Source organism: Adiantum capillus-veneris, chromosome 18, assembly GCF_014529385.1.
Source record: "Adiantum capillus-veneris isolate H3 chromosome 18, ASM1452938v2, whole genome shotgun sequence".
Taxonomy (NCBI): Eukaryota; Viridiplantae; Streptophyta; class Polypodiopsida; order Polypodiales; family Pteridaceae; genus Adiantum; species Adiantum capillus-veneris.
The window spans coordinates 124,391,603-124,409,482 of NC_140948.1; the positions used below are offsets into that span (position 1 = coordinate 124,391,603).

The 17,880-nt window shown below is 43.9% G+C and overlaps 1 protein-coding gene across 1 annotated transcript; it reads right to left on the bottom strand.

The window, feature by feature from the left end:
- Window positions 1-218: 218 nt before the first annotated feature.
- Window positions 219-2,385, bottom strand: LOC147436355 (uncharacterized). The gene is made up of 3 exons (XM_086489267.1): window positions 1,715-2,385; window positions 1,510-1,587; window positions 219-1,429 (listed from the first exon to the last, which is right to left on the bottom strand). Exons 1-3 carry the CDS (start codon window positions 1,824-1,826, stop codon window positions 1,215-1,217), a joined length of 405 nt encoding a protein of 134 aa, XP_086345393.1. The 5' UTR covers window positions 1,827-2,385; the 3' UTR covers window positions 219-1,214.
- Between the last annotated feature and the right edge of the window lie 15,495 nt (window positions 2,386-17,880).

Below are 17,880 nucleotides of genomic sequence, written 5' to 3' on the forward strand. Positions count from 1 at the left end.
CTCAAATAAAGCTCACTTTAAGAGGCTCTTATAAGATAAGTCATGGGAAATTCTTGGCATTGTCTTTCAGCTCGACACTCGTCAAGCACCTCAAAGAGCACCCACTCAAGCACTTGAAACAACAATAAGCTAGGACCCAGTGCAACCGAGCATTCAACTCTTGCAGTCTAACTTGCAAATTATGACTTAAAAGTGGAAAAACCTTCAAATTTGGGAGGTTTTAGCGTGTTTTAAAGTCTCGAATTGATTTCTCCGCTCAAGAAATGGCATAATCCAAAATCAAGCAGATGCATCGTACCAAATAGAAGATAAGACCAGACATCACCAACAAATCCCCGGCCACGGGCTTACCTTCCTGCATATTTCACATCATTGTACATCTGTGCACCACACAGAAGCCTGGCTTATGCCCAATTGCCAGGCCCTAATGCACCTTACCTTTCTCCACATCATTCGCATTGGCTGCTCCTAGAATGCTATGCTACAATCTATACATACCGCAAGGAGGCCACCCACATACATTGCCATCATTATCAAAAAATTCAGATCTTTTAGAAACTATAAACAGCACATGATGGCAATTCGAGGACGAAATATGGGTAACAAGCACAAAAGAATCAATGATCAGTGAGGTCAGACAGGGAGCTCGATCCTGAACAATGCTGAAACTCCATAGCTTGTGGCCTCCACAGACTAATTCCTCGTCATGAGAATCTAATCAAACATCCTAGCAACATCCACCATGGTGGATCATGTGTTTAGCTTGCATGTAATATCAGTAAGAGCGAACAGTTACAACAGCTTCCACCGAGCTATCATACTAAAGTAAGCTAAATATCAAATGAATACTCCGAACCTCCCTAGAAGAGGCTAAATACAACCCAAAAAACTCCACACCAACCTCACAAGCGGTTAGTTGAAAGATGGCACCTCGCACAATATTATCTAAAAGCCACCTATCCAAGAACAGCAGCTGAAGCACACAAGCTAGCATCAGATGCGAGCGCTCGCACCTGGTTGCTGAACTGAGACAACACTCGTGTAGCCCGGACGCCATTCCTTTGAGGGGAGGAAAAACCATGAATCTTTTGCTAAGTCATAGACAAGGGGGCTAAATTTCACTGAGGTGCCGCCTTTAAAAAAAAGCAGCTCCCAATTGCTAGGACCTCGATCCCACTGCATTCTATCCTCTTGTCAATCACTGTTGATATGTATCAGGGAGTGCACGCAGCTTCAACCCACTCAGAAGCTTCCAAGCCAGCCTTTACGACCTCCCAAATTCGATATCCATAGCGTTCCGGCCACATCTCCAACGCAAAGTACAGTCGCCCCCTGTACTTGTGGACCTGGTAGCACTCATCCTCATCAGTCACATCACGGAACATTTGCACAGGTTGCATGCTCCACACACCACTTGCCACATGATAAGCTACAAGATTCGTAGGAAGACATCGCACATCATCTCTTGCAAGGATAAAGAAATTTCCATCCCACACGTTCCCCTGCCACTTCTGAAATAAAGGAAATGATGCATCTTTCCAAACCCCTGACTTGGAGTCAAAAACCTCCATGTATAGATAACTCGAACTGGCATCAATAAATTTGCGGCGTCAAGAAAGCAGGATGTAGTAGCGCCCAGGATCATAATCATCTACAGCCATTTGAATAAAGCAAGGGCAGGAAGGACATGTGTCTTCGCCAGAAAAGCTCCTACCTGAAAACAAGAGATCACCATAAAGAGGTGGAGGGAGTATCTTGTGGAAGCCTGAGACAGGGTTGAAAAAGGCGACCACATATCTCCCACTAGAGGAGATCAAGCAGCACATGAGGCCTCCACTGCCTGCCACAGTAAGATATGGAAGGTGGTCTTCGTCGTGGTTATAGAAACTATCGCAGAAGGGTAAAGACCCCGCCGTCACGTAGCGAGGGCGGTATCACAGGAACCTGCTTCACGAGGGAGCCCGTCGTCGTTACATAAGCCGCCAGTTGCCAGCGATCATGGCTGGATGCGTCATACGTCAACATAGCTAACCACGGGCTCTTCAGGAAGTCGGGAACATCGGCAGCCACGGTTCCCCTTAGCACGCTATTCCAGTCCTTGCCCACACGCATCACCTGCGCACCCTGCCGCAGAGGCAAGCACTCCAGTCTGTCCTTCTCGTCTGCCCAACATCGACCACTCTTTCTCCTTCTCCTACTCCTACTCCTCCTCTTGCTACGAGGAGACGCCCTGCTGGGGAGATGCAGGATTGACGCAGAGAACTTCTTCGTGTAGGGACCTTCACGGCCTTCCCTGCTTAGTTTGGTGGAAACCTAGGGCACTTGAGAGCCGCAAGATCGGACGGCCCACCGTCCAAACGGTTGCCATGTGCTCCCAACTTCAAACGAGTTGTGTGCCAAGTCTCCTTTAGGGTAAAACCCCCAATAAAAAACCGGGTCCCTGTGCTGCGACCCTTCTGCCGTCTTTAATAAAGTAATTTCATTCCAGTATAAGGACAATTCAACCCCCGTGGTGGACTGGTTATTGCGCTCTGCGATGGGGCTCTTGCCGTCGGATCTTGAGTTCAAGGCGTGCTGGCACACCGGCTTGATTTAGACCCTTCAGTGTCTTCTTGCTGGTGGCCTAATTTTTTACACGTGAAATTTTGTTTTGCGCCCTGTTGCCTGCGCACGTCATCGCTTGTGGCGTCGTCTCTACCACAGCTAGGTCTAGCATTCAGCTCTCGAACGCGCCATTCCAAGGTGAAAACAGTGCAGAGCACTGGCGGCAATTTGTCAACTCTCTTAAGTGGCCCAATATTGGGGGTTTTACCCTATGGCCCCTGTCACACTGGGGCACCCGTCCACTTTGCCTTTGGATAGCGGGCGGCCTCACAATGTCACATTGGCCTATATAACTACTAACGGCCAATTTCTTTCAACGAACAGCCTGTAGCCAGGTTGTATAGCGTGCGCGATTCCCGCTGGGTGTCAAGGCTCAAAGCTTGTGAGCTGCGTTTGCGCTTACACTTTTGGAGGATGGCCGTGCAAGAGAAAAAGTGGCTGAGGCCTATGTCACACTGGGACAGGCACGAGCAAGCCAAAGTTAGGTGGCGGCAGTTTATTGGCTGCGAAAAAAAGTTGCAGATGGCCTCGCACATTGTCAGAGAGGTGGCCTAGACTGCCCGCCCAAGTTCGCAAAGGCGTGGCCAATTGCAAAAAGAGCGTGCGCGAACTCAGCTGATAGGATTTGATCCCTGACGGACAGCGGAGAAGTCGGATGCCTTTACATTTGGCTACGAACCATTTGCTGGGAAAAATTGCCTGATTTTAAAGTATGGCCAAGTGTTACATGGACCGACCGCCCACACTTCCAAGGAGGAGGCGGACGCCCGCCCCAATGTGACAGGGGCCTGAGTTGGTAAGGTCGGCACTCTGACAAGGTGAGGAGACCAACTTTTGCTTTTCGTGCAACCTATGAGGACACGCCATCTCAAATGGGTCGTGTTTTGCCGGTCCCAGTGTGACAGGGGCCTATATATATTAGAAAAGGCCAAAATGGTCTTACCTCCGTTCACCCTAGCCTACGACAACTTCAGTTCATGCCATTTATGGTAACACAATACAAATGTAGTAAATACTAGTCTTCAAGCAACTACATTGAGACTCCTTGCACGATTACAGATGCACAAATAGTTTAAATTCTCATCTCTATGCTATCAGTGTTGTTTAGATTGTGTAGCTCAAGTTGAGGTTAAGTGGATTTGAGAGAGACAGAGAGAGATAACAACCTTGCCAATGGCCGACCGTATTGCAGGTAGAGCCCTAGGGCATCTCTCTCTCTCTCTCTCTCTCTCTCTCTCTCTCTCTCTCTTTGTGTGTGTGTGTGTAGCTGTTTTTACTTATATAAAAAGACAAAAATAAAGTTTTAACATTCAAAAGACAGGTGGTTTTAGAGAAAAGCCAATGATAAGTACAAAAACAAGTCACTCTTAGAATTATCTTTATACATGGCTTATGAGAATGAGGCCTCATTCTAGTATACAATGATAATGACTCATTAAAGAAGTACTTCCCAAGTAGTAGGAGCAATTGTAATCATGGACAGACATTTGTTTTAAGCCAAAAACTTTCCAAGAAAGGATAGAGTCTTCACCTGCACCCGCATCCATTCAAGCAAGACAACAGATATGTTAGTCTTGAATGTGTTTTACAGGTGTCAATGGATTATATGTTGGAGCGAGCAGCAGCTATGGGGGGTGGAGCCGAGAGCAAGCCATGAAAAAGGAATGCAGAAGAGGACGAGCAGAGAGTATACGAGAGAGAGAGAGAGAGAGAGAGAGAGAGAGAGAGAGAGAGAGAGAGAGAGAGAGAGAGAGAGAGAGAGAGATCGACTCAAAAATGCTATATCATTTGATTAATTCAAAGCCTTTACATATAGAAACTCCTTGCCATGCAAACTGAAACATGCTAACTACCATGCACTACATGCTACAAAAGATCTTTCCCACGGGTAGAGGGCTTGAAAACCCAACAATCCCCCCCTCAAGCCCGAACTGGACAAGCAACTCATGATACCTCGAGTTTTTGGTATACTCGTCAACCGTGAGTTTTAGGTTTTCTCACAACCAAGGATTTTTGGTTTATCCATAACCTGGTGCTAGATCAGTAACCCCCCCTTGAACAGATAGGGTGTAGGTCAAAACATTAGCTACCAAAAGTGGAGTTTTTGGTTCACTGTCAAACCTTGGGTTTAAGGTGTACCCAGTAACCTCATGAGAAGCGGACAAAATGGTACTTGAGAACAAAAATGATAAATTGGGAGGTCTTACCACTCATGGGTGGCAGTGTCTATAGCCCTTACAATTTATTTTGACTAAACAACATGAAAAGAGTTGATCTAATAAATTTCCTCATCAACAGAATATATTGGATATTCAGTGTCTCCCTCAACCACATGAGTTTGAGTTTTACCCTTTTGAAAACACTTATTTGACGGATGATTTGTTTTACCACAGTGAACACAAGGATTCTTCTTGAAACAATCTTTCGTCTGATGATTGTTGCACCCACAAATGGCACAAGTTCTGGTTCCATTGAATGGTCGAGATGAAGTTGCTGTAGCAGCACATTTAGTGACTGCATATGCACTGGAAGTATCAGAAGAACTGGTGGGTGACACGGCATTCGAGACTGTATATGCCCTCGGGATAATAGTAGAATTGGTACTAGGTACCCTGCGTTCTTCTTCCTACAATGAATTGATGATACCATCCAAGGAGGGCAACGGATCTTTCTCTTTTAAAACAGTAACAATCTGATGAAATTTGTCAGTCAAACTTTTTAACAAAATGGCTATGAGATCTTCTTCTGGTACTGAAGCTTCGACATAAACAAGTTGAGTTCTAATACTCTTCAGTCTATTGGCTAAGGCTGCAATATTTTCATCTTCACGCATGCGGATGGAATATAATTCCATTTTTAAACTCATTTTTGAATACTTAGCTTTGGCACCGAAAAGCTTCTCTAACTCTATCCAAGCAGCACTTGAAGAATCGACATCGTCCAAATAATGAATAAAATCATCTTCTAAGGAGGTTAGGATAATACCAAAAGCTTGTTCGTCTTTCCTCTGTAGCTCAGCAGATAGTGCCCTTATAACTGCAGCGGATGTGCCGGATTCGTCGGCTGCGAGAGGCTTGACCACATTCCAAATATTTTTCCGCATCAGATAACCTTTGACTTTAATTTGCCAGGTATGGAAACCAGATCCATCAAATTTGTCGACTTTTGATGTCATATTTGAAAGACAATTGAATTTGATTTGTTATCGAAAATGCCGAAACTGAAATTGGCAGCTATCGAACTATTGCAAAACTGAAATTGACAGCTTTCGAACTTGAAGCCGATCACCCAAATGCGCACAAAAGACTTGATGATTTGCCAAGGGTGTGAATGCCCACTTATGTAAGCCCTAGGACCAAATTAAATGGTCACTATAATGTAAATGTATTTTGTAATAATCTTCAAATAAAAAGAAAGCCGATTTTTTGCAGCAGAACAGCAGCGCGATGGCAAATTTCTTCAAAGCGGATGCTGCAGGCAGTTTTTGCACGCATGAGTGTGACGAAAACTCATCACAAGGCCAGGGCGACCTCGATGATGCCGGGCTTGTCCCGTTTTGTGCAGGTCGATTGTGATTCCTTCCTGTTGTTAAGCGGCTGTACCCGCGAGCTTGTCGAGCGCCGAGGGCAAGGCTCTGATACTAGTTGTTGGAGCGAGCAACAACTATGGGGGGTGGAGCCGAGAGCAAGCCATGAAAAAGGGATGCAGAAGAGGACGAGCAGAGAGTATACGAACGAGAGAGAGAGAGAGAGAGAGAGAGAGAGAGAGAGAGAGAGAGAGAGAGAGAGAGAGAGAGAGAGAGAGAGAGATCGACTCAAAAACGCTATATCATTTGATTAATTCAAAGCCTTTACATATAGAAACTCCTTGCCATGCAAACTGAAACATGCTAACTACCATGCAACTGCATGCTACAAAAGATCTTTCCCACAGGTAGAGGGCTTGAAAACCCAACATTATATCAGTTGTTATCCATGTCCAACTTACAACTTTTTTTACTTAAAAAAGCATCCAAAGTGTACATGTATTTCAATATGTAAAAGAAAATCTTTTTAAAGCTTGTAAAAAATGCCATTGCCCCTTTGATTTATGGTAGTTATTATATGTATGGTTTCTATATAGCCCATTTTTTAATAGACCTTAAATAGATATTTACATATGTATCATTTCAATCAGAAGGCCACCACCCCTTTTGATCGAAGTGACTTAATACCACCATCAGTTCAAAGTTATTTTGTGCCTACTCCTCAACCATACACCATCAAAATTTTACATAGCAAGTTTGTCATTCTCTTACTTAATGTGGCAAAATTAGTCAAGCAATTCATCTAGACTAATGTGGCACAATATCGAAATTGTACAAACAAGTGTAAATAAGCCATTCCTTAAGTGGAAAAAAAAACCCATTAAATCTAGTTTGTTTCGTCACAACAAAACACCTCCATCATGGTATGCAATATGACCCAGACCATACTGCGCAATACATCATCAATGTGACACCACGATTACACTAGCAGCCCAACAAAAAACCAGGCATCAAATGCAACAAAGGCTCATTGGGCCCGACCCCCCTTTTTTTAACAGTTGTCCCAATATACCCAGCCAGTATGTAGATACATCATTGATGTATCTTTCTTTTTAATGGCATCAACGGCTAAAACCGCAACTAATAGCCCAAAATATTGAGTCAGGTACACAGACCTACGAGCCCAAAACCTAGTCCTCATACTTATTGCCATGCTTACTCCTGAAGTACATGGGTACGACTTAATGTCAGTTATCCCTATACGTCAAAAAGATGGCCAAAACCCAGTTCTTTCAAAGTGAATGCTAGCCAAAGCATCGGTGTAGAGATACCTACACCCATGCAATCATAAAACACAAGGTATGTGAAAAAGCCCTTCATAAATCCTTGCAATCCCCTTTTATCTGCTCAGGCCAAGTGACTTTTATGCCCAAAGTCAAAACAAATCAAAAAAATGTATGTCAACCACTGTTTTTTTTAAAACCTGCATCGTCGAAAAAGACCAAAGAAAGCACGTAAGTTCATGGACTACTTTGTTTTAATGTTCATGGCTGCTAAATCTCAAGCCACACCATCAAACTACTTTAGTTTAGAAAAATCCCCGCAAACCATATAAAACCAGACCGTCTGGTGCAAAAAAACTAGTAAAGAAATACTTTTAGAGAATGCGGACCTGAGAGGCACCATCTTTTTCCACAAGCTTCCAAGAAAAGCCCTCAAATCTCTCTTTACACCAACACAAACACCATGCAAAGAGACTAAGTGAGGGGCTCAGGGCCATCCTCAGCTTTATACAGTGCTTCATGATGATGCAGACCTTCGTCTTTGAATTCTGCTCAATTTCCAAAGTGTGGCTACAGGCGGGAGTCCATGGCCCCATAGGGGGATGGAGTGGGAGAGAAGAGAGAAAGAACATCATCATGCAGCGTGCGGGTGCACATAGCTCATATGAAAGTAAGATCGTGAGGTAGATACTGTAAGCGACAAGCGTAAACTACTCGATATGCACAAAGTCATTTAACTTAGTATCCAGAAATGCCCGCCAATTACCATTATTTTGGGGTAGTGTTCCATACTTCATACGCCTTTGAGAGGCTAAAAAGTTATCAAAGTGATGCTTTAAGAGGCCAGTCCCGCGGGGGGGGGGGGGGGGGGGGGGGGATTTTTTGTATTTGAGGGTTTGTGGGGGTAAAGAAATCCTAAATCAAACTTGGTAAAGAGTCGGCTTTTGTACTAGGTTAGATGCTAGCTGTATAAGTACTTAGGTGTGTGTGTGTGTGTGTGTGTGTGTGCAATTTTGGTTCGCAATATTGGGTGTTGGGAGCAAGTTTGCACAAATTTGCAGCTAGGGTAACTTTTATGATTGTGGATTAGGCTTCCACAAGCATTGACGACTCTGGCTCTAGGTACGGGTAGCAAGTTTCAAGCCGGATGGAGCGACATGTAGAGAGAGAGAGAGAGAGAGAGAGAGAGAGAGAGAGAGAGAGAGAGAGTAGGTGTCGATCAATGACCATGTGCTCTGTAAATCAACTAGAGTAATGCGCTCTCTCTCTCTCCCCGCTTGTGCCACTCCCGACTATTCGCTTCCACGAGTCCCGTCTCTTGCTTTGAGCCACATGAAGAGTTTGAAAATGGCTCTCCATTATAGGATCAATAGATTATTCGACAATGAGCTCACAAATAGAGGCATGTGTGTTCAAAAATGAGGAACATTTTCATCTATAGAGGTCTCAATACCATCTAAAATCCTAGTGGTATCATCTTCTATTGAGGAGAACCAATCTTCCGATGGAGAGTTGCAGAAAAAAGTGTTTTTAGAGATGTTTGTGAGGTTAATTAGGGGTATTCTAGTAATTTTGGCAAACTTTAAGGGCATTTTGGGAATTTTTGGCTAAAGTGGATTATAGGAAACATCTCTTACAGGCTTTGTAGCCTTCACATTTGTCATAAAATCTAATATCTAACTAACCCAAATGATTTTCTTATATAAAATTGATCATTTAATGTGGGAGAATGAACGGGAACACGAGTTAGAATATAGACATGTGCTTATGGATCTATCTCGACACGGGGCCAAACACTACAAGAGGTTGTGTGCTCTTGTGACGTTGTTAGCGACGGAAATACACTGGGTTTTTATAACCCCCGGCGTCACTAAAACCGTCGCTAATAGCGTCGCTATAGGCGTCGCTATATGCGTCGCTATATAGAGACGCTCATAGCGACAGTCATAGCGACGGTTATAGCGAAGTTTACACAGAAGTCTATAGCGACGTTCATAGCGATGCTACAGAGCCATAAATAGCGACGGTTATAGCGACGCCCGAGAGAATTTTTTTTTGGTGACAGGGCATTCACCCATCAAGCATATTGTACTTGATTCACTATTTAAAAAAAGTGCAAGGGTAGATAATAGACCCAAAATAGTCACCCACAAGACGCATTGTTTGCAAAATTGACAAGCGTAAAATTGACAATTGTACACATCATAGGCAAAATGAATTGATTGGCAAATGTAATAATGACAATTGTACAACATCATAGGCATAAAGAATTGATTGGCAAAATGAAGTGCGGTGACAAATGTAATAATATACATGGTTCAAAAAGATGTATAAAATCCGTCTCATGATACATAAGCTATGAGAAACCCTAAACTAATGCTATCTAGCTACGGCTAAACTGACGTCGTCTAGTCAGACGTCTCATCGCGACCAAGCGGCGTATCTGTCGGATTCTGCAAAAAAAGACAATAAGACAGCTTTCAGTAAGTATAAACATATAACGACATTTATAAAACAATACAAAAAATAGAAAAGAGTAAACCGTAATACTAACCATGCCGCCGCGAGAACTAAGAATGTCCATCAGGGCGTTTAAGCCCTTCCTGCCTGCGTACTCGCGCTCGTACGGTGTGGGATCACGTCCTGTCATCGACCACTGTCAAAACATACAAAGATTTCATTATGTTATAATTAAAAAACTCATAAACCCTAAACTATCGAACATAAAGAGCAATGCGAAAACACTTACAAAATCGGCCTCAAATGATGCCCATCCACCGCTCCCCAAGTGGTGCGAGCTCCCTGCCTCTACTCGCGCTCTGGCTCCATCCTTTTGTTGCTTCCACTTGTCGAGATTCTCGCGCGCTGCTTTCTTCGCATTCTTCCAATCTTCTTTGGCCAGCCAATCTGGCCTGTTCCACCCATGCTTGATTGCTTTTTGCACTTCGGAACGCTTGTGTTTGCAGTATTCGCGCATTCGAATCTTCATGAGGTCTTCATTGAAGCGCTGATCCCGTGTTGGAACGGGAAACTCATCATGAAGTATGCTGATGACTCTATTTTTTAAATCACTTGGTACTTCACTCCATTTGTTTAGTATGTAGTGTCTAAACAGCTGAGAGCAAAGACCACGCATGCGCGAGATCACCTTCTTACCGTCATCATCCATGATGATGCCGCCGTTGAAGTCGACGGAGTAAGGCAAGTCCTCTGGCCGGTGACGTGTGAACCTGGGTGTCCCGGCAGGGGTCTCTAGCGGCGTGTCGATGGGGGTACGGACGTCAAGTGTCTCCACCGGCGTCTGGGCCCCGAAGCGAGGAGTGTTGAGTGGGGTGGCTCCTGGCGGAGTAGGTAGAGGTGTGTAGCTGCTAGGAACAGTCAGCCGCGCAAAACCTAGCGTAGATGGCGATGCTGTGGCTGGTGTGGGGGCGGGCAAAGAAGGGGAGGGTAAAGAGCCTCGTCGAACACGAGGCGGTGTGGAGGCATCGGCGGCGGAATCCCCACAACAACCGCCACCGCCACCACTAGAGCGCCGGTGTCTAGACGAGTGTGAAGCTCGTCTCGTCGACGCCGAAGCTTCGGAGCGCGCCGAATGCTCCGAAAGAGAGGGAGATGCGGATGGATTAGGAACGCGCGATGATGCGCCAGAGCGATGACGCTCCACGTACCACTGTCTCTGCTGCGGTGACAAAGAAGAAAGAAACTCCTCATCATCCATACCTGCATTAAACACACGAATATTTAAACTTAATATTGAATGAATAGAGTAGACAATGACGCAAAGACCATTAAATACAATGACGTAATGACGCATATAAATACAATGACGCAATGAATTGAGTGATAGAAGAGGCAAGTCGAAAACTCAGAATTTTCAATCAAAAGATGTGAGCGCGAGTAGAAAAGAGCGTTATACACCATGGAAGGTACTTAGAGAGCCAGAGCTTTTACAACACGGAGCAAAATTGTTCAAATACAATATTTGTGGCTTTAAGAGATCTCTCTCTCATCCTCGCATAACTCAGCATAACTTCCTATATCTATATAGAGCTCTCCGTTTAAACACATATCCTCTGTTTCATTTTGTAGCTCCTCTGCATGCACCCCATATAGAGTAGTAGCATCTTGATGCTCGTCTGGAACCACTGCAGCGGCTTCTGATTGAGCATCTTCTCTGATCTCCTCCATTGATGCCGTTGTGATTGGCACATGGTAGCCTTCATACGTCCTTGCACTACGAGGGGCTACCTCTATGACGTACCACCAGTTTGATGTAGACTTTGTAGGATGAAATATTACCTGCCAGAGCCACATAACTTACATGAGAGCTTTCAAGCACATAACTCTTAAAAGGGGGATGTTAACTATTTACATACTTACTTGTTCACAATGCTCGGGTAGTAAGAAAGTGTCTCTTAGGTCAGTCCATTTCTTAGTAGAATCCACCTCAAGAAAACCGGACTCTCCTCTACGCACAGTAGCGTTGCGACCCTCCATGATTATCTTGAACCATTGCACGTCGAACAAGTCGACAAAAAATCCTCTGTAATCGATCCTCAAAATCTCTTGTAGCGTGCCGAAGTAAGTGAGTTCCGCCACCACAGGATCTGCATCAGAGGAACGTCGTCGACTAAACTGTTCAAATTTTGCCATGATTCCACAATCTTGAGTAAAACGCTTTTTGTCGATCCGTTCCACCCTAAAATGTCGACCTTTACACCATGCTGCTGTGTATGACTTATACTACAACGAACAAAGATTATGAGTGGCCGTTCAAACGTTTAGAAATAAAGTCACTAGCTAGTCGTACATTGCAAACTTACCTTGGTCGCGCAACCCCGAGAGTACTCCCACTCTTCCTCAGTCACTTCGTCACCGCATTGTTGTGCGCTTTTCAATTGGTTGTGCAACCCATCTTAAGCTCATGAATGTTGGTAGGCTCTCCAGAACCGTCGGATAGTGAATCGGTGGTCGTCTTCCCCGTCTCCACTCGATTTGTGCCCTTTGTCGCTCTTGCTTTGCATCCTCATATTGTGAAATCCACTTTTGCATCACTGGATTGTGAAGCATGCAAAATCGGTTGATTTTAGCCTCTAGATCTTCCGTCATCTTCTTCTCAACACCGAGATTGCACATGACAATCCCAGATATGCGCTCATCATCTATGGTTCGCCATAGCGTGTCCCGGGCGTTATCAAATCCGTCTAGCCACTCTCCAATGTACACTACGGACTCTGATACCAACCAACCTTCTGCCATGCTACCCTCCGGACGTGCCTTTTGACGCACATATCCCTTAAGCGTTTTCATGAAACGTTCTAAGAAGAACATCCATCTGGAATGAACTGTGCCAGCTATTTCCACCTCATCAACTATGTGAACAAGAAGATGCACCTGAATGGTTAGCATGGTAGTAGGAAAATGTTTCTCAAACATGCACACAAGCTCCGCAGCATTTAGTTTGGCGAATGGTATGGAGTCTACGTTGATCTCCTTTTGTGAGATCCATTGCACCAGCTTTGCAAGTTTGTAGATTGTGTTACGGATGTCGAGAGACAAACATCCCTCAATGGCAACCGGTAAAATAAACTGTAAAGTATGTGCAGCAATGATATTAAAGTCCACATTTTATGCAATGATATTAAAGTCCACTATGAACGTACCTGACACATTTTATGCCAATCGTGTGACTTCAAACCGGTAAGCTTTCCTTCTTTAGTAAAACACGTTCGGAGCGAGTGCATTACGCCAGTGGGGGTCCGCAAAGATCGAATGGTCTCTTTTACTTTGTGTTCTTGGGCTCCTGTGAAAATCCATGGTGCTTTAGGGAGTTTTATCGATCCATCAGACGCTGTTTGCGGCCAATATTGCTCCATACGATCCACATTTCTAAGGTCAACTCTGGCTCCCAAAGTATCTTTCTTGCCGGTCAGATGGTCCCATAGTAGATTACCCACATTCTTAAATATGTGCATTGGATCGAGCAAGTGATTGATCATGAGTTGGGGCCAGTATGGTAACTCGTACCATAGAGATAGTCACTTCATCCCTGGAGGCAATCCGTCATCGCACATCTCCTTCTGCTCTAACCATGCTTGTGTAGACATCCTTGGTGGCTCTCTTCCCAAAAAGCCGTCGCGTACCACATGATTCTCTAGAAGATACGCTTGATGACCTTCGTAGATTTGCTTCTTCAGTGAGGGCGCCCTACGTGCATTCAGTCTAGGTCCACATGTGACACATGCTCTGTATCCGCTTGTTTGAAGCCCTCCATGTATACACATGATAATAGATCAACTATGGGAAAAAACAAGATTTATAGTGTCTGAGTGAGGAGTGTCAATAGATCACCTGAGCATTCTGTTAGCCCGGGATAGTCATGCATGGTCCACATTAGAATGCCTCTGATCAAAGCATTCCGTCGTCCTGTGTGTCGGCTCATATCCACCACCTCTATGCCAATCCACAATTGTTGTAGCTCTTCCAATAGTGGACGAAGATACACATCCATATTCTCCACTTTATATCGCCCTGGCACAATCAAGCTTAGCCATAGGTGCCCCTTCTTCGTAGTCAACCACGGGGGAATGTTGTAGTTGATGATGACAACGGGCCATACACTGTAAGATGTTGATCTTTGACCAAATGGATTTACGCCATCCATAGCTAGGCCTAAGCGCAAATTTCGAGCTTCCCTGGCAAAATCCGACCATGTTCCATCTATATGTTTCCAGGCTGCGCAATCTGCAGGAATTCGTAGCACACCATCCGAAGATTTATTCTCCTCATGCCATGATGCTAGGGTGGCCATGGACTTACATTCGAAGAAATGCTTGATGCGAGGAAGCAGAGGAAAATGTCGCAAAACCTTTTGTGGAATTTTTGTCCCGTGGAGATCTACTCGATATCTTTCGGAATCACATTTCGGACACTTCTCCATGTCTATGTATTCCCCTCTGAAAAGAATGCAGTCATTAGGACAAGCGTGGATAGAATTGTAATCCATCCCCAAGTTTCGCAAAATCTTTCTTGCTTCATCGCGGGAATCTGGCATCACATTGTCAGCTGGTAGTATGTGCTCTTTAAGCAATCTACACAACATAAAAATACGATACAGTCGTGTAAAAATCTATCAGATCATTATACATTTAGAGTTTTATTAAAGTAAACTAATTGTAATAGATCACCTGAAAAGCGCTGTGACGCTAGTGTCACTCCATCCAAACTTTGCCTGCATGTTGAGAAGAACCAGGAGTGCTTTCAATCTAGACATACGTGCTCCATTATACAATGGCGTATCGGCTTCACTTTTCATATCATCATAGATAAGCCTTTCTGAATCCATGATCGTCTCGATCATTTCATCAATCTCGGGCTAAAACATTGCCTCGTTGGGAATGTGCTCTGCATGATCATCCCCCGAGCTGTCAGAGGCTACATCTTGTGGCCTCACATATGCTGCTTCACATATTCTTCGTCTCTCTCTCTCTCTCTCTCTCTCTACCTCACATTCTCTAGTCATGTCCAATCCCCGCACACCTCGGTCTAGAGGTGCACGAAGATCAGAACCACCGGGTTATAATCTCGTCTTTATTGGTCAATACCTATATTTGTGGGTACAAGAAATCTACAGACCCACGTCTACATGATACTGCATGTAGTGGACAAAACCCCTTTGCCTCTTCTCTAGCTGTAGCACTTCACAGCATCTTAACATCTTTTCACAGTAGATCTTTTCACTGTTCGTCTAACTCTAAACCCTAAACCGTAAGTAATTCTTGCGTGGACTCGATCTAACGTAAATAAGCGTAAATCTAAATAAACGTAAATCTAACTAAAAATAAACCTAAATCTAATTTAACGTAAGTCTACATCTAACCTAATCTTTAACGTCTTTTGGGATAGTTTCCTACGACATTAAAACTCTCTTCTTCTTGTGTGTGTGTGTGTGTGTGTGTGTGTGTGTGGGTAAACCTAAATAAACCTAAGTCTAATCTAATATAACATAAATCTAAATCTAACGTAAATTATGTTATATTAAAAACAAAGAACTAAACTAAGAGAGATTATAAGAACCTTAAAACTGATTTAACACATAATTTTTCACATAACTCGGCAAGAGTTGGCATTCTCATCACTAAAGATGTGAGAGTTAACTTCCGGCGGTGACGCTGCCTCATCTCCATCCACATCTGACGACAGCAATTGGCCCTTTGGACCGTTCTTGCTCTTGTTACTAACTTTGAAGTTGCTGTTGAATGACTAGAGGTTGTATAGATGGTCATTGTCGGGGATGTAGTGACTCTTGCCGCCTTGAAGATCCACCTTCTTCCCTATCTTCTGAAGACATTTCACCAGTACTTTTGGATCGACGGAGCCCACCATGAGTGAAGGCAGCAATACCCTATATTCCATTGAGGGCTTTCTTCACCCGCTTCATGCAGGCATCGCAGTATATGGAGACCTAAATCTAATCTAATATAACGTAAATCTAAATCTAGCATAAATAAACATAAATCTAACTAAAAATAAACCTAAATCTAATCTAATTTAACTTAAATAAACCTAAATCTAATTTAACGTAAGTCTACATCTAACCTAATCTTTAACGTCTTTTAGGATAGTTTCCTACGACGTTATAACTCTTCTTCTTGTGTGTGTGCGCGTGTGTGGATGTGTGTGCCAATAAAAAGAGATAAATGGTATAACCTTTCTATCACCCATACCAAGTATGATAGATTGGTTATGCCATTTCCCTCTTGAATAATAGGTCTTGAGTTCAACTCCTCGTCGGCTAGATCTTTAGGTCTTTTAATTTTAATTAGTTTCCTACGACGTTAAATTAGTTTCTCTCTCTTTCTCTCTCAATGTGTGTGCATTTTTTTGTTTATGCATGTTTTCTCTCTCTTTTCCTCTCTCAATGTGTGCGTTTTTTGTTTATGCATGTTCTCTCTCTCTTTTCCTCTCTCAATGTGTGCGTTTTTTGTTTATGCATGCTCTCTCTCTCTTTTCCTCTCTCAATGTGTGTGTGCATTCTTTGTTTATGTATGTGTGTGTGCGTTTTTGTTTATGTTTGTACTCTTTCTCTCTCTCTCTCTCTCTCTCTCTCTCTCTAAAACACTATGTGTGTGTGTGAGAGAGAGAGAGAGAGAGAGGGAGAGAGAAAGAGGGGAAGGGAACATGAGAGTGAGGAGAGGGAAGGAGCATACCTGGCTCTCCTTCCTCTCCTCGTGTGTGTGTGTGTGTGTGTGTGTGTGGAGAAGAAAGAGAGAGAGAGAGAGAGAGAGAGAGAGAGGGAGAGCGTTACCTGCTCTTTGCTTGAGGGCGCCAAAAAACTCAGATCTGAGATCTGAGTTTTTGGGCGCTCTCTGTTATTTTTTTAGCCCAGCTGGCATCGCTATGAGCGTCGCAAATTTACTTGTAAATTTGCGACGCTCATAGCGACGCTGGGATTTTTTTTTTTGAGCGTCGCTAATATGAATAGCCTCTTGTAGTGAAAGTTAATGGGTCCAAACAAGAGATGGTCTGTGAAAGAGAAATGATAGCTAATGGAGCTTGAAAGACCTTAAGGTTAGCTTCATTAAAGACCTTCAATGGTTAGTGTAAAAGTCCTTAGACCTTAGGCAAGCTAGGGCTGTGCTTGAGGTGGGAACTCTGCCCAAGCTTGAGGTGCTTGAGGTGCTTGCTGACTAAGGTGCTTGAGGTGCTTTATGACTAAGGTGCTTAAGGTGCTCCATGAATAAGGTGCTTGAGGGGCTTAAGGTGTTCCAAAAGTCAACCAACATCCCTACTCATGCGGGGGCGGGCCCTAATTGTAGGGGCATGAGAGAGAACACACACACCCTCACACAAAGCAAGCCTTGTCTAAATAAGCAACAAGGACACATATCAAGTTCCTCTACATGTTGCCCTCATAAGGTGCCTAAAACCTATTGGTTGGCCTCTCAAGGGGTCCAATGATCATTTATCTAATTAAATTAATTGTTTATGCATTTACAAAGTCCTCTCTCTCAAAGAGGAAATGGGGACACATGTCCTAAGGCTAGCTAGCATGGTTGCTTCATATGCACTATGCATGTGATTGGCTAAGCTTGTAGGGGTCCAATCAAATTGAAGGTTGAGCTACAATGAGGGGTCGACCAAGGAAGCTAGGGGTGGGCTTGGGTTGTATACTCTCTCTCACACACACTCTCACAAGCTCATTCTCACTTGGCAAAGTGCAAGAGCTCCATCTCCTTCTCCAAGCTTGTTGAGAAATTGAGAGTCTACACCAACACTCTTGGCTATGGAATGCAGATCCAACCAAGAGCCATGCTTCAATGCTTAAGCTTTCCATCTTCTTCATCATCATTATTATGCTATGCTATTCAAGAAAAGTGATGATAAGTGAGGAACTATCTCTTTCTCGTACGTTTCTTATTCTTCCTCTTTCCTACCCTCATTCCCCGCTAGCTCTCTGCACCTTCG

Bases quoted from the DNA above. Each gene is read 5' to 3' on its own strand.
- LOC147436355 (XM_086489267.1), bottom strand. From the start codon at position 1,826: ATGTGCTGCTTGATCTCCTCTAGTGGGAGATATGTGGTCGCCTTTTTC. The intron at 1,588-1,714 runs GTAGGAGCTTTT...TATTGATGCCAG, and splicing joins TGGTGATCTCTTGTTTTCAG to TTCGAGTTATCTATACATGG. The intron at 1,430-1,509 runs GTGGCAGGGGAA...CGAATCTTGTAG, and splicing joins TCATTTCCTTTATTTCAGAA to CTTATCATGTGGCAAGTGGT.